The following is a 27626-nucleotide window of genomic DNA, read 5'->3' on the forward strand; positions in this document are numbered from 1 at the left end:
AAAAGGAGCCAAGGCTCCCTGGAGAAATGACTGATTCCAAGGCTGGGGCAGGGTAGATAGAAGCCGAGCCTTTACCATCTTATTATTCCAAAAAGTAAGAATGTGCTCAAAAAGGATGAGGGATACCACTGGCCAAATCTGGAACAATTTAAGCACCAAAATAAGTACTGAATTTTTTAAAATAGGAATTCATGAGTCCAAACCAAAAACAAGTAGAGAAAGTAAATAATATTTGGGGAAGAAGTGAGGTCTGGAGTCGGAAAAATTAGCATTTTGTAACCATCATAATAAAAACTGAATCAGACAAGAATCAGCAATGGTGCTAAATCTAGGTAAATATTTTGAGAGGAACAGGATATCTGCTTGGTCTTAAAATATCTCTCTATAGACTGCTATTGGTTACAAGAAATTAAAAAACAAAACAAGACAGTAATAATATAGTGAAGAACTTGGACAATAGCTTGACTAGTTGATCAAAATTACCATCAGTGAGTGATAGATGTGATATCCTGCAAGAGGACACATCACCTGTGTACTATTTCTGCCAAGAATATACAACCTGAACCTAATCACAGAGAAACATCAGACAGGCACAAAATAAGAAAATTTCTATCTATCTATTTTTTTTAAATAATTAATTTTATTATTTTTTAAAATTAATTAATTTTGTATTCTTCAAAAATGTCAATGTCATAAAAGACAAAGAAAGGCTGTGGGAAAAGTCCAGATTAAAAGAGCTAACATGACAAATAAATGCAATACCTGACCTAGACTAGATGTTGTACTGGGAGCAGAGGATGCTATAAAAGACATTATTAGGTCAACTGACAAAACTTCAACACAGACAGTAAATTAAAGTATTGTATCAATATAAACTGATGAAGTTGATAACTGTTCCATGATTATGTAAGAGAATATCTCTATTAGGAAATATACACTGATGTATTTAGGAGTAAAGGGTCATGATGTATATTTAACTTATCCTCAAATGTTTCAAGAAAAACAAGTGTGTATGGAGGGGGTGGGGAGAAGAGAGAGCATATGCAAGCTCATTTAAATAATAAAGCAAATGACTGGGTCGGGGTAGGTAAATTTAGGTATATAAGGGTTTTTTGTTTTGGGGGTTGTTTTTTTTTTTGGTACTACTTTTACTTGTGTAACTTTTTGTAGTTTGAAATTATTTCTAAATAAGAGTTAAAAAAAAAAAAAAAAGATACTTAAGAGCCTTGCAAGAGCTCTGTAATTAAGCTCAAAAGACTACACCATCAAACTGAAGGTTCATCATACGTCTAGGTACTTAAACACTTTCAACTATTACTCTTTATTGAAAAAACATTTGATTTTTAATGAATTCTCAAATGACATTGGAATGTATCCCACGTAATATTACCTTAGAGTTTTAGCATTACTGTTTTATTCTTTGCTTTCATATATTTCTTTTCTTTTTTTTTTTTAACGATGGCCGGTAAGGAGATCTTAACCCTTGACTTGGTGACTTGGTGTTGTCAGTACCACGCTCTCCCAAGTGAGCTAACCGGCCATCCCTATATAGGGATCTGAACCCGTGGCCTTCGTGTTATCAGCACCACACTCTCCCAAGTAAGCCACGGGCCGACCCTTGCTTTCATGTATTTCTTGATAACAGATAATAGATTTTATTTGCAAAAGATTAAAACTTTTCTTTTACCTTTTGTAGAATGCCCAACTTGAAGTTGCTATTAAGAACAAATTTAGGTCTAGTATATGTATCTCACAATAACAATATGTAGTATTTAGCCAATATGATCTCCCATTTTGAAATACATATCAGTTAGAAAATCAAATATTTACTGTTCTGTACCTCCTATATTATTTTAGGTATTCTATATTCTATTTACTAGAACAGTAGATTGAAAATATAATAAAGTTAAAAAATAGGTATTTTAATTGTCCAGTCATCTCAACAGTAGCATTAGGTAAAAGTACGAACAGGGAAAGGTGTGCATCACTAAAAGAATAAGAAGAGGAGTTAGTGGGTCTGTAGTAAACAACATTTATTTTGACTTGTTTCCTCTTCCATTAATAACCTCTTTTTCCCTAAAGCAGTAGCAGGTCCTTCGGGAACATATGGCTTCTAAGTGCAAAAAGCAACTGTCAAACTAATATGAACTAAAATTCATCTCTGCTTTAAGGATAATCTACGTATGTCCAAAAGTAAAAGAAAACATCTCCAATTAAAAATAGGGTTTACACAACCAAAATGATTTGATATGCTTGAGCATACTGGAAAAAATTACCTTATTTTAAAAGTTAAATCTTCAACAGCAGTAACTCAGTAAGTGCAAAAGACAAAACAACAACAACAAAAGCATTATGATTCAATACTGAATCATCATGTCATATTTCTGGATTACGATTTTAAGAGTTCACTTTTAAATAGATGCTCTTCACTAATTGGCTGCTTATGAGTCATACACATGGCTCCTGACCTTTGCACCAATCTTTATAAAGTCTTTCAGGCTGCATATGTGAAAGCAGATGGTGCTTTTCCTTGAGAGCCACTAGAAGCGACATACGTATGCAGTTCAGGTACAGAGATGACATCACCCCTCACAATAGCATTACCTCATCCCCTAAGCATAGGAATGAGTCACCCGGATAGTCAGCTGCAAATCTCCTGGTAGAAAAAGATGTAGGTTATGGTGATGCATTTTCACATTCCACTGATTTGTCTTTGTACGCAGCTATTTGTTCTGATTCGCTCCTCTGCATCTCAAATTAATTAGGTGATATGCTTCTCTCTTCAACCATTTCAAAAGTATAAATTTTTGTTATTTTGTATTTATTTCCTCTATTTGTTTTCCACTGTTCATAATTTTAAAATAAAAGGTTTGTCACATTGGCCAGCAAACCAAAGATCCAGCCAGAGTCTTTATCCATGCAATCACAAAGCAGTTTAATAAAGTAATCCAATTTCTGTTTCTGAACCAAATTTAAGTGGCATAATGAATACCAGTAGCACATGTAATCAGAACTGCTATCTGAAATTAGAATGTGAAAATAAGAACTCCAATTTTCAAAAGGAAGAGGAACTTCAATTGAGAAAATAAAGGAAATATTACCAGTAAAATTAATACTATCAGCAATAAAAAAAATTCCTTTACCTATATGAAAAAATATTTTTTCATTTGTTTTTTCCCTGGTTTTCTATAGAACCAATCCTCCTCCCCATCGACACACAGTTTTGGGGGTACATTCAACGTTATTTTAACTTACTCTGAAAAACTTCAAACATACAAAACATAAAGAGACTAATATAATTACCCCTCCCATGTATTTATCATCCAGTTTCAACAATTAACATTTTGCCAATTGTTTCACCTACTACTGCACACCTACTATAAACTTGTCTATTAGAGTATTTTAAAGCAAATCCCAGACATCATGTCATTTCACCTATGAATACTTGAGTATTCATTGCTGAAAAGTAACTATCATGCCATTATTACATCTAATAGAACTAACTTAATATCATCTAAATTCAAATTTCTCAAAGATCTACTTTATGATGACAAATTCCAAGCCTGCATATTACATCTGATCTCTCCCCCCATGAGAGTCCCTTTCACTCCCTTTTTCATGCATTGATTTACTTGAGAAACCAGATTATCTATCCTATAGACTGTCCCACAGTCAGGATTTTGCATGTCATTTAACTTGTTCCTTTATCTCTGTATTTCCTGAGAAGTATGATTAGGCCTGCAGCTTTGATTCGACACAGGCTTTTTTTTTTTTTTTTGGACAAGAATACTTCATAGTTGGTGCTAAGTACTTCCTATTATATTAAGGGTCTGCAAACTATAGACCATAGGCCAAATCTGGCCTGATATTTGTTTTTGTAAGTAAAGTTTTGTTGGAATGCAGCCACACACTCATTCATTTATGTACTGTCTATGACTGCTTTCAAACTACAATTGCAGAGTTCATTGGTTGCAATTAGGTTGTATGCAATTAGTCGTATGGCCCTCAAAGCCTAGGATATTTACTATCTGGCCCTTTACAGAAAAAGTCCGCTGACCCCTGTGTTACATCATATTAGGAGGTACATAGTGTTTGGTTGTCCCATTTTTAATGATGTTACTATCCATCAGTGGGTTCAGGGGAGTCAGCCTAATCGCTCCATTTAAAGTGTCCCATCAACTTTTCACCATTTTAGTATCGATTGATGATCTACTATTTCATTAAGAGGAATACGAAAGTGATTTCTAATTCTACCATTCTACATTTAGAAGCTAGAATTTTTTACAGAGGACTTTCCTTAATTTCGCTTTGAAAGCCAGATTTGCGTACACTAGCATTTTCTCAATTAATGACTCATACATAAAACACGCTCAAACCCTAATAGTTCTAGCCAGAAGTAACCCATGCACAATAAGATTGAAAATTGAAAATGGCTCAGGAGTCTTAGTGAGACCAGTGTATTCCCTAATCAGGAAAGGGGAAAGAACACACTGGCCCTGACTAAAAAGCCAAGGGGCTGACCAGTTAGCTTAATTGACTAGAGCGTCACCTTGTTAACACCAAGGTCAAGGGTTCAACAGCCAAAAAATGGAAAAAAAAAATAAAAAAATAAAAATAAAAAAGCCAAGTTCTATGTACAAGCTAAAAAGCAATGAGTTTTTTTGTTTTAAAAAAGAGGGGGTAGGAAAAAGAAGAAAAAGAGTATGACAAGATACAGATTTGTCGAGTGTACACAAATAAGGAAGAATGAACACAGACCATGAAGAAAAAGGATGGAAAACAATGCTAACTATCCTAGAATATTTACTAAAGGGACATACATCCCTGCCCCACCTCAAGAACTTGGAAGTACCTCCAGGATAGTACAGTAACTGATGCTTACAATGATGAGCCCAAGGAATTAATAAAAAGATGAAACTCACTAAGACTGGGAAGATGCAAAATACATGAAAAATATTTCATTAAAAGTGCTAAATTGTTGACTTTTTTGTCAACTGGAAATCCCCTTTCCCCAGAACAACTACTTTCCTGCCATGCTAGTTGTTTTGCAAACCCAGGTGGTGGGGCAACCACACACATCCAGAATGTCTGCGTGCAGACTCATTCACAGGGAGTGGACCGCACCCCGTCCAGCACATTCCCTGGGTCCCTATCTCTGCCAATCACTCACTATGTGACCCTGGATAAAAACTAACACTTCATTGTTTTATAAAATTTCTCACATTAACTTATTTCACTTGATTCTCATAATCACTCTCCATAACTATCTTAAAAGGTATGCCTTTTGGTCCAAACTACTGATTAATGTTCCCACCACTTTGGGTATCCACAAGCTTTTTCCCACTCCTTTCCAAGTTCTCCCAATTCCTTCTCAATCAAATCAGAAAGGATATTTTGATGTTTTCTTTTGCTGTGAGACTTTTGATGAGACTCTAATGAATCAAGAGGTTGTCTCACTGAGGCATCTGCATTATAAGCCAGTTATCTTTAATTGTGGGAGTATTTATATTTATAAATATTCATGAAGTATTCATGCCAAGTAGCAGTTGGAGAAATCTGAAAGAAAACAGGAAAATCCCTAAAATCCTAAAAAAAGCCAATCTATCCTTGAAAAAGTTTTTTGTTTTTCTTTTCCTCTCAGTTTTCTCTTACTATCTCTCTCTCTCTCAACTTAAAAATATTAGATTCTAAAAATTCGGTCACAGGTCTTCTTCTCACCCTACTCACTCTCAAGGTAATCCATCTTCTCAGTTCTCAAGACACTAGCAATTCTCAGTTTAATTCAGCACAGACCTCTTCTCTGTGAGCACAAGCCCCATATAGTCAAATGCCTCCTTAACATCTCTGCTTGAAGAGCTCTCACAATTACTCCCAACTCATCATATCTAAACAAACTCATGATCTTCCTTTCTATACCTATACTTACTTACTTACTACTAAATCTTCCTTTGGTCTTTTAATTTCGTAAAGACCTTCCTCCTTAAATTTCTCTTGAATACATCACTTTATTTCACTCCATTTCCACTGTCATGATCCCCCTAACTATCATCCCCATCTGGACTACTACTATTCAGTCTCTTAACTAGTCTAGGAGACTAGAAGTAGTCTCTCCATTTCTGCTCTTGCTCCAGTCCATTCTCTAGTCACAGTGATCTCTTCCATTTAAAATCCTTCAATGGTTTCCCATGGCTCAGGATAAAATTCAAAATGCTTACCTTACTGGCCCTGCATAACCCAGCCCGACCTCCCTCAATGGGCTCATCTCTGCTCCTTTCCCCGACCCCTCTTGTTGCCATCCTCAACTTCTTTCAGATCCCTCCACATGCCACGGTAATTCTCACTGTAAGACCTAGACACAGGCTTTTTTCCTGCCCCAGAGCAGTTCTTCCCCACCTCTCACCCATCTCTTTCCTAAGTAGCTCCTTCTCATCATATGATCTTGTGAGAAGCCTTCTCTGACCACAGGACTAGGTCAGCAGTTACTCTGCTATAGTCTCTCTTAGTACTCCCTCCTGCCCTGTGGCAGTTACCACACTCAGTTACATTACTATGTAACTCCACACAGTGCCAAGTTCTATGAGGGCAGGAATCAGATCTGTCCTGGGCATTGATATACGCAGCACAAAACCCTGCATGAATTGGTTTCAATGTGTTAAGCTTAGGTAATGGTGACTATCCCACAGGGATTATCTAAGAAGCAGTTAAGCGCTTGCAATGTGCTAATAAGCAGCTTGCTAAGTATGCTATACACATGATGTCTTTGAGTAATTAATTTTGATAAAATAAAGCACATGAAGAATTCTAGTTATTAGTATAGATAATGCAAATACATTGGTAAACACTGAAGTGTTTTTAAAAACATGAAATGTTGGAAAAAGGAATAAGTATAAAGATCTAGGGTTGGGTCTCAGCTTTACTACAACAGACAAATCTCTGAACCTTTTTGAGTCCCAATTTTCTCATCTGAAAAATGGGGGTTAATAAGAATATTTACTTCACAAAGCTATGTTAATGATTAAATAAGAATAGATTTAATATCACTTTGCAAACTATAAAGTACTAATCAAGCAATAGTTTTTGTAGACATGATGTTCCAGGGCTGCTTATTTTGAACTTCTAAAGTAATTCATGTGTGTACGTATGTATGCATACATATGTATATATGTATACTTATTAAAGAGAAAAGTTAAAAACAAAAATTATAAACTCTTAATCCAGAAATATCTGACTACCTATAATTCATCATGTATCTTATTTTATTCTCCATAAGAAAAGTTCAGAAAAGAACTAGATACAAAGTTAATTAATACAAAATTTCAAAAATAATAAAAACTTTTAGAATTCAAATAGCTTCTCCAAAAGTAAATTAAAGGGGAAAGCAGGAAAGCAGATAGAAGGCTTAATTATGCCAAGTCAGTTATTTCTTTCCCCACCATGGATTCATAACATATACTTAATAACAATGACTGAAAAACAAAGATTAATTCAATGTAAAATTAAATATATCAAACTGCTACCAGTTTTTGATTTATCAGAAATCTCCATCAGCCCTAAAATTATTCTTTGATTATAACATAGAAGTCCTGAAGAACTGTAAAGTACATTATCAATCACTAAAGAAAACCCATATTAAAAGTTAACAGATATATTTTTGTATAATTTAATACTCCAAAAATGATATAGTGTATATAGAATATAAAATGGTAACTAATCAAAATGAGCAACTGATTAGACTACTAGATGCTAGAATTGCTTATGTGACTTAAAAAAAAAAACAATTCTCCGGGGCCAGCCCTTGGCTCACTAGGGAGAGTGTGGTGCTGACAACACCAAGGCCACGGGTTCAGATCCCTATATAGTGATGGCCGGTTAGCTCACTTGGAGGAGCGTGGTGCTGACAACACCAAGTGAAGGGTTAAGATCCCCTTACTAGTCATCGTTTTAAAAAGAAACAAAAACTAAAACAAAACAATGCTCCAACATCTTGTATTGTGGAAAAACTTTTAAAAAATTCCCTGAAAACACTGAAATTACCATGACGAGGAGAGTAAAAAAAAGATTATTTGCTAAAAGTAAAGGGTGCCTGGGAATCATACCTCAAAGAGTAGGGAAGGGGGCATAACAGTTAACAACTAGTGAGAAGTTCTAACAGGAGGGATTATGAGATTTTTTAGCAGAGGCAGATATTAGTCAGAACCCATTCCAAATGACGTGCTTGAAAGGAAATGTAGGAAAAAAACCCCAAAATGATTTGGTATATATTATCTTCAAAGACTGTGAATCAATACTCAAGAGCAGAGAAATGCCAAGTAGATAATAAGTGTGTATAATTCTTTTTTTCCTTAAATTAGTCAAACTACAAAACAAAATACCTCAAGGAAAACTATCAGCCTAGCTTTTTAAGCATACTTTTCACGTTCATGATGAAAACACTGCTTTTCGTATCTATCTCTGCCTTCACCTAGATTAATACACATTTATGAAATAGATATGCAATTGTGCACAAAGCGTTAATTTCCTAAAAAATAGGGTCACATCAACTTCTCCTTTAGCAACATGCATGCTGAAATAAATTGGTTCAGTTCACAGCACTGCTTTCAGCCATGCTAAAGGATTAATAAAACAAAATCAACTCAAAGTGCTGTTTCATTTCCATAATTAAAAGAAAAGCAATTAACCTAAGCAATTATTTAAACATTGGCTTGCTACATGACTGTCACTCTTCAAAATAAACCGCCATCTTAGATGACATAACCAGACTCAAAATGTGCTAATTTATGTACAAATGAAAAACTACAAAATGAGTTAGACAACTTTCAGTAAAAGAGAATCTTTACTAGAGAGTACAGATCCTCTTTAAATAAAGCTGTACTTAAAAGGATCTACTTATGGACTCTGTGAACAAATCAGTAACCATTAAAGGTGTGCTCTTTTCAAAGGCACTCCCACCTTTCAAGGCCCTGGTACCAGTTGGGATGAATGCAGTCTGATAAGGGGGTTGGGGAGGAACTTGGAGAGCACCAGTGTCATAGTAGTCTGTTTTTGCACCTGTCTGAAACAGAAAGACAGTGTCCCTTGGGGAGAAACATGCCTAAAATAAAACAAAACCCCAAACTCTAAGTTTAGAGTTATAATAGAGTTGTTTGTTCTTTTTAAGAGGAAAAAAGGGGCATTTTAACAGAAAGTTTGAAAACAAATATGGTATCTCTAAAAAAAAAAAAAAAAAAAGAGGGTTATTTGTACAAGTACAAACTAGTTACATATACACCATCTTAATATGTATTCAAAATAAATATAAGAAGGCTTTGTATTCATAAATATGTTCCAAGACATAAAGAAGTAAGGAGTTCAAGGATATTATATCTGCTTAGATTTGGTAAAGTGTGATCCAAATACTACCCAGAGACCCCCAGGAAAAAACCATGCTAAGTTACAAAGCAAAAATTTAAGATAATCAATGAGGAAACACAGCCAAATCTCCTTTATGCTGGCTGCTTCAAGGGTGAATCTACATGTAAATTACCAGAGGAAGGAAAGTCAGATTTCACCTCAGGTGGTCCTTCTGAAAATTAAAAACAAAATTCTTAGCTACTATTAACTATCAAAAATACTAGGTTTAGGGCCAGCCGATTAGCTCACTTGTTTACAGTGTGGTGCTGATAACACCAAGGTCAAGAGTTTAGATTCCCTTACTCGTCAGCCACCAAAAAAAAAAATTAGGCTTAGAACCTAGGACACATCTGTTAAAGATAACAGAGTGAACCTTAGGTTCATCATTTATTCTAACACATGCACACCAACACACACACACAATCACGATTTTAGCTTGGTTTTGTATCAATATTCTTTTGAGGAAGTTTGTAATAATTCGTCAACAAGAAGCAGTAGTAAATGAGATCTGTGTCCCAATGCACCTCAATCTTCCTGTAGGTATGATTCATTCTAAAAATAGTGTAAAACCCTTGTTTTTAATGGAACTGTCAATCTCATTTATCCTCCAGGAACTCTTTTCATTGACTTAATCAAAACAACACTAAAGCCACATAATATACTATTTTATATGCCTTTTGGAACAGAAAAAGTTAAGGACGACATCAGAGTAAGCCAGGAGGCAATGAGATATGTGCCTAAAGGTAATTTCTAATGAATTTGTACTTTATTTTAAAAAGAATCCTTACATGTAGTAAAAGAGGAACTTAAATTCCTCCAGATAATTTATTTGGATGTTCCATGTATTCTCTTGTACCTGATTCCTGAAGTTAGAACAATCTTTAGAGATTCAGTCCAATCCCATAACTTTTCAGAGGAGGAAATTAAAGCTCTACTGAATTAAATAATTTAGCCAGATCACAAAGCAAGTTAATGAGAGAATCATGACTAGAACTGAAGCTCCTGAAATCTAGTCCCTTCTCCACAATACCACATATCCTAAAAAGTTCCTGTGCTGCTTTTTTATTACAGCAAAAGTACATGTGATCCATAATCAATTCTTCTACTAATAATAATTTTTTAAAAATGAGCATATAGTCTATCAAACTTTGTCCTTCAGCTTTTCATTAGAGTAACTTTAATAATTGCATACAGAATATATCTTCTCTGATCTTCTGGGTTTAATCTGTTTATCTTCATACTACTCTTTTTTTCTTTTTTTAAGACTAGTCATTCATACCTCTCTTGATGAAAGCTTGGAGAAACTAACATTCATTCTAATACAGTAGTGCCCAAATGGAGCTATGGATCTATTCATTGTTATCTGGGAGGCACCTGCTATATGAGCATGCCAGTTTTTTCTGCCAGATGCAACTAGCCCTCCTCCCTACACCATCCTTTCCAACCAAACACTGGGTTTCAGACAGAGAAAATTAAATATTTCTTACAAAGTTAACTATTATGAAGGTTAGGAACCTTCATAAAATATTGTACCAGATGCATTTAGAAAGGTATTATTACTCTATGCATCCAATTCAGGGCATTGCAAATGACAGTTTCTGATCCTCTTTCTGTGGTGTTTTGTCCAACGTTTGAAGATAATTTCTAAATGCTGAGTATATACACCTTGCTGAATAACAGGTGACTCAAGCTCACAACACATTCCCTTCTCCTTGCTAAAGTGTTTATAATTTCACAAATATTCCTGCAATTTTCAAAGTGTGTCTGTGGACTCTTTCAGGGGTGCAGAAAGTCAAACAGTTTTCACAATAAGATGTAATTTACCTTTTCAGTGTGTTGCTATTTGCACGGATGGTGTAAAGGCAATGCTGACTAAAGTTGCTAGTGTTTAAGCACGAATCAAGCAAACTAGTAGTTATTGTATTCTTCACTGTCATGCACTCCCAGCAAAAGAAGAAGAAAAAAGAGACAGTTACACTAAAGAATGTTCTTGATGAAGCAATGAAAAATAATTAATTTTATTAAATCTTAACCCTGAGTACATATCTTCTTCTTATTCTGTGTGACTAATTAGAAAGGTTGTATCAAGTACTTCTCGACATACTGAAGCACAGCTTGAGGAAGAGGACTTGTTGGACTGAGTTGTGAGCTGAACTAGTTGCTTTGTTCATGAAATTCAATTTTTACTTGAAAACCAAGTGAGAAAAACTACAGTATGAGAATCTGGCAGACATTTTCGCATTAATAAACAAACTGCACATCTCATTTCAAACATCACAGCATTCGGGAAATGCAAATCAAAACCACATTGAGATATCATATCACTCCAGTTAGGCTGGCTAATATCCAAAAGACTGAGAATAATAAATGCTGGAGAGGATGCAGAGAAAAGGGAACCCTTCTACACTGTTGGTGGGCCTGTAAAATGGTGCAGCCATTTTCCATAATGGTTTCCTCAGATAGAACCGCTATATGACCCAGCTATCTCACTGCTGAGATAGAAAGGAATGGAAATCATCGTGTCAACGGGATACCTGTACTCCCATATTTATTTAGCTCTATTTACAATAGCCAAGAGTTGGAACCAACCTAAATGCCCATCATCGGACGAGTGGATAAGGAAAATGTGGTATATCTACAGAATGGAATATTACTCTGCTGTAAAAAAGAATAAAATACTGCCATTCATAGCAACATGGATGAACTTAGAGAAAATTACGTTAAGTGAAATAAGCCAGGCACAGAAAGAGACATACCACATGTTCTCACTTATATGTGGGAGCTAATAAAATAAACAAACAAATAACTAGGAGAAAAAAAAGACAACAATCACAATAATTCCTTGAACTTGTTAAGATAAGAGAAAAGATATGACATTGATGGGGGTGAGAAGGCGGGGAAGGGAAGAATTGGTAAAGGGCCGTGAAAATCAACTACACTGTATAATGATAAATAAAAATAAAATAAAATTTAAAAAAACCAACTGATAGTATTTGTGTCAAAATTCAAATTTTCAAGTGAAAATTAGAATATTGGCAAACTTGTATCTGCCAATGTGAGCTTGACAGCTTCCTAGTACCTAGTAGTTAAAGACTTTTCTGTTGAGATCAGTGGTGATAGTAATAAATTTGATTTTTTTGATATTCTTAAGGAAATATGTCAACATTTGGAAGATTTATGTAACTGAGTGAATCGATGTTTTCTAAACGATGTTAGAATATCATTCATCAGTAAAAGGCAAGACAATCCAATTGATATTAATGTAACAGAGTATAAAATGTTCATTGATATGGTTTCAGATGTCACATTGCAACTAATCTTCAAGGAAGTTTTACTTGTTTTAGTGTAGTATCAAAAAGAATGACAACAATTATCTGAAAGTTCTTCTAAAATACTATTCCCTTTTCTAACTACATATGTAGGTAGCTGAATTATCTTCTTCATATAATTGAAACAACACTGCAACATATTTAATGCAGAAGCAGATACGAAAATCCAGTTGTCTTCTATTAAACCAGAAATTAAAGAGATTTGCAAAAATGTAAAACAATGACATTTTTCTCATTAAATTCTTTGTACTGAAAAATATAGTTACTCTTCATAAAAATATGCTGTTTATGTTATCATGCAATGGGTTTTTGTTATTTCTTTAATGTATTAATAAATAAGGCTTTTTAAAGTTTAATTTTTAATCCTGTAAATATAGATAGATATATCCCACAGGGGAAAAAAGCTCTTTGGAAACTTCAATAATTTTTAAGAGTATAAATAGTCTTGAGACCAAAGAGTTTGAGACCCTCTGTGCTGGATGAACAGCCTGTATTTGTAAAGTGTAGGTACACACAAGATGGGGAAAGGGCTCTAGAGCAGGCAGGATTGAGTACAGACAGGTGCGACTGGGTTCAATCCCAGTGTTATCATATAGTCCATCTGCAACTTCAAGCAAATAACTTCTCTGAGCTTCAGTTTCCTCTTCTACAAAATGGGACCAACATATCAACTTCAGGATGATTACTACAAGGATCACACTGTACAGATTACGAGCCTCGGAATAATGTCATTAGCACATCTACATACTACACACATTCTCTCAAGAAATGGTCCCCAAAACTTGGGGCAGCAGTAAATTCTATTAAACCTATCCTGTTATCACAGATGGCTCAATGCCTTTAGATTTTCTTTGTTCTTTCTTTTTTCTGTAAAGTGGAAAATTAAAATCCAGATAATGCAAAGAGGTCTTAAGATTCTTCTCCTTCATGGAAAGTGATCAGTGAGGTTTTCATTTATTGCTGTAAAGGTGCACAGTGAAACTTTTTGAATATGCTTGTGATTCAACATTTCAAAGCATTCTATCCAAAGATCTAGGGTTGGGGGTAGCGGGGAGGGAGGACACTTAAAACAAAAGAGCCTTAATAAATCAGAAAAAATGGTAAGAACTAGAGACAGTAAGTTGAACTGTAGTTTACAAAACAGCTAATATAATTTCTATTTGTAAGAACACCTTCAAGTACAACTAGCTGCTTATAATTTAAACACACTCAGTAGCACTCGAGGTTATTACAACTATTTGCATTCTACTTTGCCATACCATGCAACTTATCTTTTTGTGCGTGTATATTTCAGTTTGCAAACACATACATGCTTTGCACCACTATAACACACTGTGATATTACCTCAGACGTAAGCAGCTTACAATCTTCTCACTTTGCTGATCATCTTTTATGTCTAGTTTAAAAATAAAGCAAAACATGCATACCCAAGCATAATCCCAGCAGAACACAAATAAACAAAAGTTTACTTGGAGCAGTAATTCATTTGAATACCATACCTGATTCAAATTTGTTAATGTAATTTACAATTAAATTGCTATTTGCATTAATAATTCACAATACAATAGAAGTCCACTATTCTCAAAGATATTTTTAGTATACTTCTTACAAACAGTAGGCAGAAAGTCAAGTCAGGCCTTAGGACAAAGGAAACATGGAAATTTGGCAGTGATGCTTCCCCACGTACCTGCCTGGGTGTACCAGAAAAGAATTCAGGCTGGGTTAACTGGACAGCGCAAGGAAGTCTGTTATTACAGATGGGTCACTGGCAGCAGATTTCCCATCAGAAAGTTTCATAATCACTATCCAGGTCATTCTCAACCCCCATCATGATAGGTTTTGTCTTTTCCAAATTAATACCATCTAGGAAGCTTTTTAAAGGATCAGATTGATGATAAAAGAAAAAAAGGACTACCCTAGGGCATGTCCTACAAGAACAACTTAATATGGTAGAAGGCTGAGGGCATTCTGGAAAACAGAGGTGACTACTTCAATTAAGCAGTCACAACTCAAAAGATGGACTTATTTTAAAATAATTTAAACAGCAGAATAAAGCTCTGAAAAAGAAGAGAGACTTAATCCATCAGAGTTAAGACTAAAGTGAGGCAAATAAGCTTCCTTGACTTAATACCCCCCACCTCACCGCCACCTCATCAAGATGGGCAGTGTCCTCACTTTACTGATGAGGGTGTGAAAGCTCTGAGAGGCTAAGTCACTTGTCCATGCCTTGAAGTCAGGAGCCAGAGCAGTTTTGGAATCAAGGTCTCTTTGAATATATGCTCTTTCTCCTCTACCATTCTAGAGCTCAGAATAATCAAATCTGTCTAGAGTTACATTCTAAGAAAATTTCAGATGAATTGCACTTGAGGGAAAATATAAGGACTAGTAGTTTATGGGATTCTGCAGCATGGATTTCTAACTAGTAAACTCAATGAAGTTTTTATTTACATTTATCTTATTATTCCTAGGGATCTTGTGATAATAAGAAATGATGATCACGTTATAGCTCAATTTGCTATACTGATATAGCAGATGGTATCCTTAGTTACTCACTTATATTATTAACTTGTTTAATGCCCAAAACAATCCTAAGGAGTAGGTGCTATTATTATCCATCCCATTTTATGGAAGGGGAACTGAGAAATAGATAAGTAATCGCCCAAGGGGACACAGCTTATAAGAGCCAGAGAGGCTTCAAACTTAAGCAATTTGGCCCTAAGCCTATTAATATCAGCAACTGCTCATTATAACTAACTTTTCCAGTCAACATCTAATAGAAAATTCTTACCTCTGGTTTGCTAAGGCTGGATGAAACCAAGGAACCAGATCCCACGTCCAAATCCCACTGCTTTTTACCATGGTTCTCAGGATCCAAGGCAGCAATTCGGCCATCTAAAGTGCTGATAATTACTAATGATCTGCAAATTTAAAAATGAATAGGACAAAATTGGAAAGGTATCTAAGATATTAGGCACTTATTGTATACAATTGAAAGAAAACCAGCCTCTGACCAGGTCTCCATCAGTAGGAAAGAAGAGGCGACTGACCTGCCTCCAACACTTAGTCTTGCCACCGTCTTTAGACTAGGACAAACTCAATATGCCTTTTTCTGTTTATGTCACTTATGAAAAGTCCCAGCCTACTAGGTCACCCCTTGTTCTACACACTAATCCCCATATGGACTCAATATCCTCCGCTCTGTCCTCTTCTCCTACCTTTCCCCACCTCCTGAAAGCCTTTCCTCTGAAACAGTCTTCCCTAAAAGTAGACTTATCTTCTTGCTCTCACAGAAACCAGGCTTTCCCTGAGGACACTGCTTCCCTACAGAAGCAAAGAGAGGTTTCTTCTCCCATAACCCTTACCCAGTGATGGTACAGGTGTATTCCTTGTATCTCGTTGCTATTTCCAGACCATTTTCTCCCTCTCCTCTCTGAAAATCCTCAGGATCAGATTGTTTCATCTACTACCCCTCCTAGTAGTTGTCTACTCACCTCTAGCTCACTAGCCCCATCCCTGGAGGATTTTAGTTGCCGGTTTACTATTGCTACCTAACTACTGCTGCAATCTTTGAGTTTCCATTACCTGTCTATTTTGCCTCCATCACTCCTGTGGTCAGATTCTAACCTTGTTGTTACCATGCAATCCCCCGCACACGAAAATTTCAAGCGTCCAACCCCTAGCCACCGAGCCCTCTCCTCCCACCTCACTTCCTCTACTTCCCTGGCTCCAACAAACCTCCGGCCCCACTAGAACCTATAAGAACCTATAAGCCATTGATCTTATAACCTTCACTACTATTATTGTGTCCTCACTTCCTTCTTATTCAGTTTAAATTCCACAGTCTTTCATCTTAAGCACTACCTTGCTTACATCCTCAACTCCCTGTCCTCTGTCTTACATGTCACACTTGACTGACAAAATGCCAACCCTGGTTAAATCCAATTTTCTCCCCTTTCTCATCCCGCATCTGTGCAGCGGAATGTAGCTGAAGAAAAACATAACAATGCTGACTGGTCTTACTTTAATTCCTGGCTATTAATGATACTTAACAATCATAACACACTTCCTCAGTGTATCTAATGCACTTCACTGTCACACTGAACTAGGTTAATTATGTCATTTCTCCTTTCTCATCAAACTTCTGATACTAGCTCTTACAAGCTCACACATCTCAGTGACTGTGCTTCCTATTTCACTGAGGAAAACAGAAGTAATGGAAAGAGTTTGCTTCCCATCACCACCTTATCCATTCATCAGCAACCGGACCCGTGAATTCTACCTTCTCTCGTGTTAGTGCAGGAGAACTGTTCATGCTTAAGCAATAGAGCTCTCTCTCACGCAGAGGTGAAGACCTGCTCCTCCAAATGTCTTCTCTCACTCTCACATCAAGTATTCCCTCTCTACTGGAGCATTTCCATTAGCATTTGCTGTAGACTGAATGTCTGTGTCCCCCCAAATTCATATGTTGAAACCTCATTCCCAGTGTGATGGTATTTAGGAGGTGGGGCTTCTGGCAGGCAATTAGGTCATGAAGGCGGAGGCCTCGTGAATGATATCAGTGCCCTTATAGAAGTGATTCCAGAGACTCCCTCACCCATTCCACCATGTGAGGACACAGGTGGTACTGTCTGTGACAAATGGGACCTTGCCAGACACTGAATCTGCCAGGACCTTGATCTTGGATTTCCCAGCTTCCAGAACAATGAGAAATAAATTTCTGTTGTTTACAAGCCACCCACTTTACAATATTTTGTTATAGCAGCCTGACTAGACTAAGACAGCATTCAAACCTGCTATTATTTCCCCTAAATAAAACCAAATCAGATCAAACAAAATGAACCACTCTCCCCTCCAGCTTCCACTCTATTTCTTGCCCCTCTTCAACAAAGCTCCTTGACAGAGTTGTTAATACGCTCTCTCTCCAAATCCTGTCCTACCCTTCTGTCTTGAACTATTTCTAATTAAGTTTTTGCCCCTTTGACCTCACTGAAATGGTTCTTGTTGGACCAATGACTTTCATTCATGTTGATAAATCCCAAGGTCAGGTCTCAGTTCTCTTGACCATCCAGCAGAACCTGACCAGCTACTTTTCCTGCCCTCTATGAAATACTCTATGTGGCTTCCAGAACAACACGCTCTCCTGATTTTTTTTTTTTTATGCAATTCTATGCTATTTTTTTCTCAGTTTTATTTTCTAGTTCCTCCTCACCTTTCCTATCTCTTAAAATAGTCTCTACCTACATGTAGTTTTTTTTTTGGTGATCTCATGCAGTCTCAGTTTTAAATACCATCTATATGCTGGCAACTCCCAAATCTTCATCTCTAGTTCCAGGTATCTCCCCTGAACTCAGACAATTAAATAACTGCCTACCAGATTTAGATTGTCTAACAAGTTTTTCAAAGTTCACATATCCAAAATCAATACCCGTAGACAGACTCTCCCAATTCTTCAAACACATCATGTATGATTTTCCCTCAAGGCCTTTGCAGCTACTGTTCCTTCTGCCTGGAACCCCCAGGCATACTGAACACATCTGTCAGTAATTGCTCTTGAACGTCTATTTTCCACTTATTGCTTTGCTTTGCTTTACAAAGGCATTTGTTTGGATGATTCCACAGCAGGCACAATGTTCTCTCACTCATTCTCCAATTTTTCAAAGTTATTCTCAAGAAACTTTTTCAATGACTGCCAGATCCATTCCCCTAATCAGGTCTGTCTCCACAGAAGCCACTGAAACAGTGGCCAGCTCCTCACTCTGGACATTCTTTTCCCCAGTTTCTACAGGACCTGTCCCTCCAAGTTCCTCACCTATCATTCTTATAGCTCTCAATCTCTATTCAACAGGCATCTTTCCTTGTTTGTACTACATGTTCTTTCTAGATGGCCAACGCCCATGGTTTCATCTGTGAAACTGTGAACTAATACTATTTCTTATGAAATAAGACAGCCCCTAAACTTACACAGTACTTACAGCTCACCATCCCTCTCCCTGCTCTAGTTCGGCATCTTCAGCAGGATCTATTTTTTATCACCACAACACATTCAAAAAATTTAACTTCTCTCCCCCAACTTGTCCCTCCTGTTTCTTTCTCCCTTCACAGCATAACCATATACCCTGTCCCCTAACACTCAAATCAGACATCAGTTCTCCTGCTCCCTTACCCTTTACATTTAGACAACAGTCATGCACTCTTCATTCTATATCTGAAGTTTCTCTTAAAACTTTTCCTTCTTCATTACCACTTAAAAGGCTTTCTGACATATTTTCCTGCCCCAGGACTCTTTCTCCTCTTCCAACAGTTTTGTTTCTATAATAATCTGTTAAACTTCTGAAGCTCCCCTGTGCCCACTGAAGAAAAGCCACACTGCTTGGTATGGAACATTAATCTAGCTTCACAATCTAGCTTCAGTGTGCTCTTCTAATCCAATTTTCTGCCAGCCCGATCCCCTCTCCCCCCACCTCCCCAGCCCCACAGTAACACACACACACACACACACACACACACACACACACACACACACACACACACGCACGCACACATACACACACACACATGCACGCGCGCGCAAACACCTCAGAAGTTTCTAATCTTTTCAAGGTTCTCTTGTTCATTTATATTTTACCCCATGTCTAAAATCATTTCATTTGCCAAAGTAACATTGCTTATAATCAATTCCTACATCTTTAGAGGAAATACTTAAGAACCAATCAAAATGTTAAAGATCTGGAAAGAAATAACTTTAATTTCTATATAGGCTTTGATATAATTCTAGTTCAAAGCACGGAAACTTGACTTTTTAATTAACCTTCTCTCTTTTTTTTTTTTTTACAGGTCCAATTTCCATTATGTTACTTTAAAATACCGATAGTCTCATGGATGCCCATTTTTATCTTTGCAGATTGGCAGGGGTACAGAGGCCCTAGCTTAGGAACCACTGCTCTGTGCTCATCGTACAAACTCTCCCCTCTGTGCTCTGCTCACACAATTCCACTGCCTACACCATCCTTGACACTTCACATTCTCTTCACTTTCATACCACTTGTGTGTCACTCATAATCCATTCTAGTCTGTTAATTCTTTAACACAATTATCTCCTTGTCAGACTTGGAGCTTCTCAAGAAAAAGACATTTATCTATTCTCAGGACCTAACAGCCCCTAATAAAATGCAATAAATGTTTGTTAATGAACAAATCTGGTAGGACAGACATATTATTCACATAAAACAAAGAGGTTGAGAAAGATGTGAAAAGATGTGACTTGCCTAAGGTCATGCACAAAGTAAGTTTTAAACAGGAGTGGAGTTTCAGGTTTTCTAACTCTCATTCTATTACTCTGTTAACTATAAGCTTGCCTAAGTGGCAACTACTATATTACTAGAATGTGCAGCTTTTTATTCCTCACAGAAATCTCATTAAGATGTCATTTATCCTGTAATTGCTCTGATGATGCCCTTAATTCAGCAGAAATGACCTTATGCCACAATGGATACACAATAAAAAAAAAACTGTTTGCTTTGAGTTAAGTCACCCAGAACATCTGCCTATTTACACTAGCATTTATCAAATAGTGATAAGTATATGCTAAATTCCTTCATAAAGTAATTTTAAAGGTGCCTTATCTCCTGTAGAAATTTCCCATGTGAAAGAAGAAAGCAGGTGACAAGAGAGCATTGTATGGATAGAGTAGTTTCTATATTAACAACTTATTTTAAAATTTCACATTTCCTTTATTGGGCAGAAAAAACTTCACAAATCTAAAAATGTGATTTGGTTGAATCTGTTTTATTGGTGTAGCCAAGAATCTTCTACCCAAACATTTGCTCTCACTAAAAGAAGCATATCGATTAAAAACACAGTATTACTGTAATTGGACTTTACTTCCTAGCCCTTGCTCATTAAGTAAATCTTCAAATCAATCCTCCTTTATTTAAGCATATCACAAGACTAGCCATGCCCCAAATCAAAACAAATATAATGCCAAAAATTACCATCTGTATAACTTTGACGTATGAGCTAGACCTTAAAAAAATACAATCTAAGTTTTCAGTGTTAAAAGTAGCATGAGAGTGACATATACCCTCTTTCTGTTAGATTAAAACATTTTTGGAAGCACTTTTCCTACTTTATTCTATGAAATATTTTTAATCAAAATGGTTATTTACAAATAGCACAGGGTTAAAAAAAAAAAAGCAAAACATTTAATCTCCTCCCTTTACATTTAGCTATGTAATAAGTTCTCCTCTGTATTTTAAAATAATTCATAATAAAAATGTATAAGCAGCTCATCTCTTACAAAAAAAGGAGTAAAGCAGATGGAGTTCCCAGGCAATATTTAGGAATAAAGAGCCACTTTGAAGCTACAGCTCACAGCAACTGATAAAGACAGGTCCTCTCTGCAAAACGTCTAGGAGTACAGAGAACTGAGCTCCAATAAAGAGCAGAGTCTCCTGTTCCTGTCACACATCATAGCCAGAGTCCAGCGTCAATTAAACTAAAGACAATTGTAGACAGGAAGGATAGTCCATTACTTGCCCAAAGTATGTTTATTTTGGGTTAAGACCTGCTTTGAAAGTTATGTGTAAATTCTTCTTTAAATGTGATTTTTAGTTAACTTTAATATAAGAATCTGGAAGAGTGAGCAGTGATGGGACTGAGCTCCCTTTCCACACTGTATTCTGAGATGCTATTATTCAAGGTTCCTAGTAGTTAAAAACCAAAAATCATGGTTATGAATCTGGAAACCTAAGGAAGACCACATTTCTGCACCTTTGTTTCACATCAGATCAGTTTCTGAAAGGACAGGAAAGAGAAATAAAGAGGAATTAAATCATTCTACCCTTGCAAAGTATTTTCATTATCTCATTTAATCAAAAAAAAAATTAGTTTACAGATGAACAAATTGAAGAAACACCAGAAACTAATGTCAAATTTAGTAATACTTTTGTTGGAGAGGAATTAGAGGCAGAGGAAAAAGGAACATATACTTTGCAAATTAGTGTGATAGATGTTTTTTATGATTTCTGTGGTTGTCAAAACATCCTAAATATGAAGATTCCCAACCCATGGCAAGAACCCCAAGTAACACTTTGCAATTTGCTACGGCACCAGAGTCAGAAAACTGGTAACTCTTTATTATAACAACGCCTGTAAAACCTAACAGTGACTTGAGATTGAGACTTTCTTCCCAACTTTCTGCAGTGACCATCCCATTTAAATTTCAACTAAATGTAATGCTTAACAGAAGAAACACCGACAAGACTGCTACCAGAAAAACAAGATTAGTTTAGATACTTTTTAAAGAAAAAAATAGTTATTCACTCATTCACATGCTTGATATGCAGAGTAAACTGAAAATTCCAAGACAAAAAAACAAAAAAATGAACCTGTGAGTGTCATATTGTTTGAGTATCAAAAGACTACAGCAAAAATGAAAATCTTAATTCCCCACCTCCTCTAAGTTTTGCAAATACCATAGTTCACAGCTGTTTGTAATAAACGCTTGGTTAATTCAAACCTGTTCCCCTAATCCTCCCTCTTGAAACAAACAGGATATCGGTTATTATTATGGAACTGACATTCTCTGATTTTTCACTGTTTTTTTTTTTGTTTGTTTGTTTATAAACTTTGCGTATTTATCTACTCTTTTTAAAAAATTTTTATTTATTTATTTTGACCGGTAAGGGGATCGCAACCCTCCGCACGGTGAGGTCTGCACCACACTCAGCCAGTGAGCACACCGGCCATCCCTATATAGGAACCGAACCTGCGGTCTTGGCGCTACCAGCGCCGCACTCTCCCGAGTGAGCCACGGGGCCGACCCCATATTTATCTACTCTTAACTATCAACTTACTTACCCAAAGTTTCTCAAACGTGCCATGCTATCTCAAGTACATACTATCAGCCAGACCCCTAAACTGGGTCCTATCTCTTCCTAGCCAATTGTTTGCCAGAGATCACTCATTTTTCCAGGCAAAATTCCTCTGAGAAAGAAGCGATCCTTCTGCTTGCCAAGTAGATCCTCTCCAACTACCTTCACTTCCTGTCTATTCGTGCATTTTCAACCTGTCTATATAGGCTCCTTCCTCTCAGTCTATAAATATGTAAGATCAAAGATTCCTTGTCCTAAAAATTGCCTCCCATCAGTGAGGAAAGGGAATGGTGCAGAAGAGGACAAATCCTTCATTTCTTGTAATCTGAGTACTGTCTCTGCTGCTTTCCTTAAATTTTCAAGTGTGCTCATCACCAAACTTTTCGTCTTCCTTGTCTTCGTCCTATACCTCCAATCCAGCCAGCTGTATTTCTGACGCCTTTGCTGGCTCACCTTCCTCCCTAAAATACTATTAGGAATTTCCTGATGAGATTCCTCTCTATTACAAATTCAGCTGTTTACCCTGAACTCTCTGCAGCTGCTTACCAAACGTCTCCCTCTGGACATCCTACCTGCACCTCCAAGTCACCAGGTCTAACACCAACCCCTTTTCTTTCCTTCTCCCCTAAACCTCTCTATTTTCTTATGTGTGCTCTCGTCTTCTCAGTCTCAGTCTTTGGATGGGTGTACCAAGGGAGGAGGAACCTATTAATTTGCCAGAAACTAAAATTTTGTTTCAAATCCTTCCCCTCTGTTCTATACCACATAGCACTAAACTTCTCACCTGAACTGCTATAACACTCTCCTTTTGTTATCCTTACCTCAAGTTTTCAGTGTACATTGTTGCTAGAGAAATATCCCTTATGCATAATTTTGATCAGGCCTAGCATTCAAGATATTCAACACATTTCTCAAAATGTAATGTGCATGTGAATCACACGGTGATCTTGTCAAAATGTAGCTACTCATTCAGTGGGTCTGGGATAGTACCTGATTTTGGATTTCTAAAGGTGATGATGATGTTACTAGTGTAAGGCCACACACCCACCCACACACACACACACACACACACACTGTATGTCCCCAACCTATTTTTCTAGCCTCATCTTCTACTCCTTCCTACCTAGCATACATGTGTGCATGTCTGTATTTCTCACACACAGGTCACACGCACGCACACACACACGTACACAAAGTGTTCTCTAAACATTATTTCCAGCCTTTGTGCCTCTTGCTATGGCCTCAAGATCAGTGTCTGTCCATCACAATTCTACCCACTTTTCAGGAACTAATTCATTCTGTCACAGCCTTTTCACACCTACCTCACTCCCATACTCCACCCAGAGAACACCACAAAAACCTTAGGACACCCATGACACTTAATTTGCACTTCTTCTGCTCTGTAATGGCATTATAGGTCTCCTCATTTCATCCTCACTGCTAGACTGCACATTTCTCCTGGAGGGAAGGGACTATCTTCCTGACTTCTGTAACCCCAGGGCACTGTGGGCCTTTGTCAGAACAGGTAAGTACCTGCTGGAGTGGATTTGATTTCTATGAAAAACAAAACATCTTACTCTACTTCATGTAATTTACTTTGACCAGAAGCTTAAGAAGTCTCTTTAAGATAAACAAAAACACTCTTCCAGGAGAATTGATGTTTTAGCAAACCTAAGAAAATTTTGTTAAATATGTTACTTAAAAAAAAAAAACTGTTTTTTACGTATAAATACTCAAACGGTGACTACAGAACTTTAGTACTTATCCTATTTTTAGTACTTACCCAGGTATATAGATCAAGGTTCTAATATTTAACTGAAAATTAACTCCTACTTGTTATGATCTAGTAATTACTATAGTATAAGCTTAAAATACTTTTAAATCCAGATTCTAGCCCTCCTTGGTTTAATTTACCTAATTCTCCTTTTTGTCATTCCATTTGTTAAATGAGACATCACTTTCTTGCCGGGTGTGCTAAGACTGGCTGTCTGAAAATACTGTACCATTAATATACTTTCCATTGTGTCTAGACTTTGAAAAGTGCTTTAAATATACTGTACCTTGAAGTGACATTTTAGCAAGGCTAAGAAACTCAACCAAGATGACCCTTTATCAAACATTTATAGAGTAAACCCTTTCTTCAAGAATCTGCCCATATGCAAGAACCTAACCATAGCTCTTAAACTTTAGCGTGCTCAAGAACTGTCCGGGGTGCTTGTTAAACGTGCAGACTCCAGGTTCTTACCCAGAGAAAGTCTGATTCAGTAAAACTGGGGTGGGGTCTAGAAAACTGTACATTTAACCAGCATCGTCAGGTGATTCTGATGAAGGTGTTCCGCAAGTCTCAGTGGTCTCAACCCTCTGAGATCAGTGAGATCAACTGATCTCAACCCTCGTCCGGGGGGCACTACAGAGTTGTGTTTGAAACCTAGACATCTCTTTCGAAAGCCCTTTCTCAAAACAGCTGTCGCACCAGCACAGACATAGGGTGATTCACGTAAGGAAAACACGAGGGGGAAAGGCTCCTTGGAGGATGAATAAAAGCCCGAAAAGAAGGCAAGTGACGTTTCCTTCCAACCCCTGAGGTGCATTCTTCGAGCATCCCCCGACACCTGCGAGGATGCTGCTCTCGCCCGCGAGTAAGGACCAGGCGCCCGGGAGCCGAGCCCAGGCCCATTGCTGGCCGGAGAATGGGAAGCGTCGCGGCCCCGCGCTCGCCCCCAGGCCACCCGCTGTCCTCCGCCGGCGCAGCCGCAGCCGAGGGGGGAAGCCCGCCCGGGTTTCCTCTTCCCGACCCTCCGCGGCTCGCGCGCGTAAACAAGTCGCCTCCGCGGGGTCGACGGCCCCTCACCTGCCGCGCGGCCGCAGTTCGTCCTCATCGTCGGGTTCCAGCCCCTGCGGCTCCCTCTCGCTCGCTGACGCCGGCAGCGCCTCGGCGTCCTCCACCGTCACCTCGGCCGCAGCCACGGCCCCCGCAGCCGGCACCCGCGCGGCCGAGGTGGGAGCGGCCGCAGCCCCCAGGCCGAACGCCGCCTCTGCCGTCGTCGCGGGGAGATGGCGGGTGCGCCCCGCGGCCACCGTTCCCGCCGCGAGCTCCAGCAGCAGCGGCAGCAGCAGCACTCGCGCCAGCGGCCCCGAGCGGGTGGCGCGCTCCATCAGCGGCCCGCCCCGCGCGCGGGCATGGAGGCGCAGCTGCCGGCGCCCGCCTCTCCAGCCGCTCGGAGATCCCCACCAGGGCGAAGACACGCTAGGGAACCCGCCGCCGCCCTGACGGCCTGGAAAGCCAGCCGCGTTCCCGCGGCCACGTCTCAGCCCGGCCTCCGACGCCGGTACCTGAGTGACAGCCTTCCTCGGACATCACTCATTGAGCAAACTTTCCGCGCGTCTGTTCTCCGATTGGCTGCAACAGCTGCCACTCCAGGGCCCCTGGCTGGCCCTGTTAGGGAAGGCGGGCTTTCCCCCGTTGTCAACATCATGCCAACCAATCAAATCGTACTTTTGTCTCTCAAAGCCCGGCCCTCTTCCGGACGCGGTTACCAATGAGAAATGCCCCTCCCCGCAGTCTTCTTACCTGATTGGTGAGCTCTGCGGTTCCTGAAATACCTTTTCTGGAACAGATTGGCCATTGCGGCGGTTGGACTCGCCCCTCAATGCGAGGCGCTGGAAAAGACTTGAAGACCATTGGTGAAAGTGGGTGTCCCTCAAAGGTCTACGATAACTGCTTCTTGATTGGTTGGAAGCGGCACTCACTACGTGGCCGATTCTGACTGTGAAGAGCTTGGTCCCAAGTGAAAGGAAGAATGGGAGGCTAGTCCCTGGCTCGCGGGGGCGGGGGCGCGGCCGACCTTAAAGGAGCTGCAGCCATGGCTCTTCTAAAGCCTAGTCTGTTTGGACAGGCAAAGTACGTACCGCACAGGTCCTGTGGTCCCTAGAAGTGGAAAGGGTAAGGCGGGTTCGGGAGATGATCCTACTGTGGCCGCGACAGTGCTGAGAAATACAGCTAGTTACAGATGTGAGTGACCTACAGATAATCCTGTCCACCCGACAAATCTTCTACCTCGCTATAAACCGGAAGGAGCCCGGGCCGGGTGCACTTACGTATTTGTCTAAAGTCTGATAGCTAGTTAGTCATAGAAACATGACTTTAATTCAAGTCTTCTAACTGATTTGGCACGGTTTGTACCTCACTATGGGGCTTTACCGAAGAGAGTGATGAAACTGCAAAAGACCAGACTGGGGAAGATTTGAATGTTCAGCCAAGTGGTATTTGAATTTTTCATACAGCAGTTAAGGACACCCTGAAGCTTTCTGGGCAGATGAGTGCAATGATAAGATACGTCCCTCAGCAGTGTATTCAGAAGAATAGGATGAAAGATGAGGAGACTGGCTGGTAGATGATTACCCACCAAAACCTTGTGAAGATTTTTTAAGGTGTTGGCAATTTGTGTTCATTATCCCCCATATGCATCCAAACATGCTCCGATTTCTCCCATCCCAAAATAAAACAGAAAAACCTACTTCCCCTTCCAGCTCTCACCACATTTCTTTGCTCCTCTGTACAGCAGAGCTCAACAGTGCTGAAAATTCCTTGTTTTCAATTTCTCTTCTCCCATTCTCAAGCACACTATACTCAGACACTGGCAGCCTCAACTCTACCAGAACTGTTCTTGCTGAGGCTGCTGGTGCTAAATTCAAAGGACAATTCTCAGTCTTCATTTTATCAGCTATATTTGATCCAGCAACTGTCTTTCCAGTATGAGACACTTTTCACTGGTTTTCCTGCTTCTCCATAGGGAAGGTCATAACCCTCAAATGGTACCCCAGTTCACTCAGTATAAAATCCAAGATTCTTACAATAGACTATAGGGTGCCACAGCATCTGGCTCCCATGACTTTTCTGATCTCATTTCCTTCTGTGTCCTGTGTTCACTTGGCTCTGCCCACACTGGCCTCCTTCTTGTGATAAGGCTGGCCAAGCACGTCTCACCTTGGGAGTTTTCATTTGCTATTTTCCCTGTCTAGGAAACTCTTCCTG

General features: G+C 38.6%; 1 protein-coding gene across 4 annotated transcripts in view; it reads right to left on the reverse strand.

Annotated features, from left to right (window-relative positions):
* EIF2AK3 (eukaryotic translation initiation factor 2 alpha kinase 3) overlaps positions 1-25941 on the reverse strand; it is a 72363-nt gene extending 46422 nt beyond the window's left edge. For 2 of the 4 annotated variants that reach the window (XM_063078047.1, XM_063078046.1), the window contains exons 1-2: positions 25443-25941; positions 15508-15637 (exon numbers count right to left, since the gene is read on the reverse strand). In XM_063078047.1, coding sequence (XP_062934117.1) covers positions 15508-15637; positions 25443-25747 — 435 coding nt within the window. In that variant the 5' untranslated portion in view covers positions 25748-25941. Of the gene's footprint in view, positions 1-14063; positions 14101-15507; positions 15638-25442 lie in introns of those variants that run through there. The other 2 variants (XM_063078050.1, XM_063078049.1) reach the window with 2 other exon arrangements.
* Positions 25942-27626: the final 1685 nt, after the last annotated feature.

This window comes from Cynocephalus volans, chromosome 14 (genome assembly GCF_027409185.1).
Source record: "Cynocephalus volans isolate mCynVol1 chromosome 14, mCynVol1.pri, whole genome shotgun sequence".
Lineage (NCBI taxonomy): Eukaryota > Metazoa > Chordata > Mammalia > Dermoptera > Cynocephalidae > Cynocephalus > Cynocephalus volans.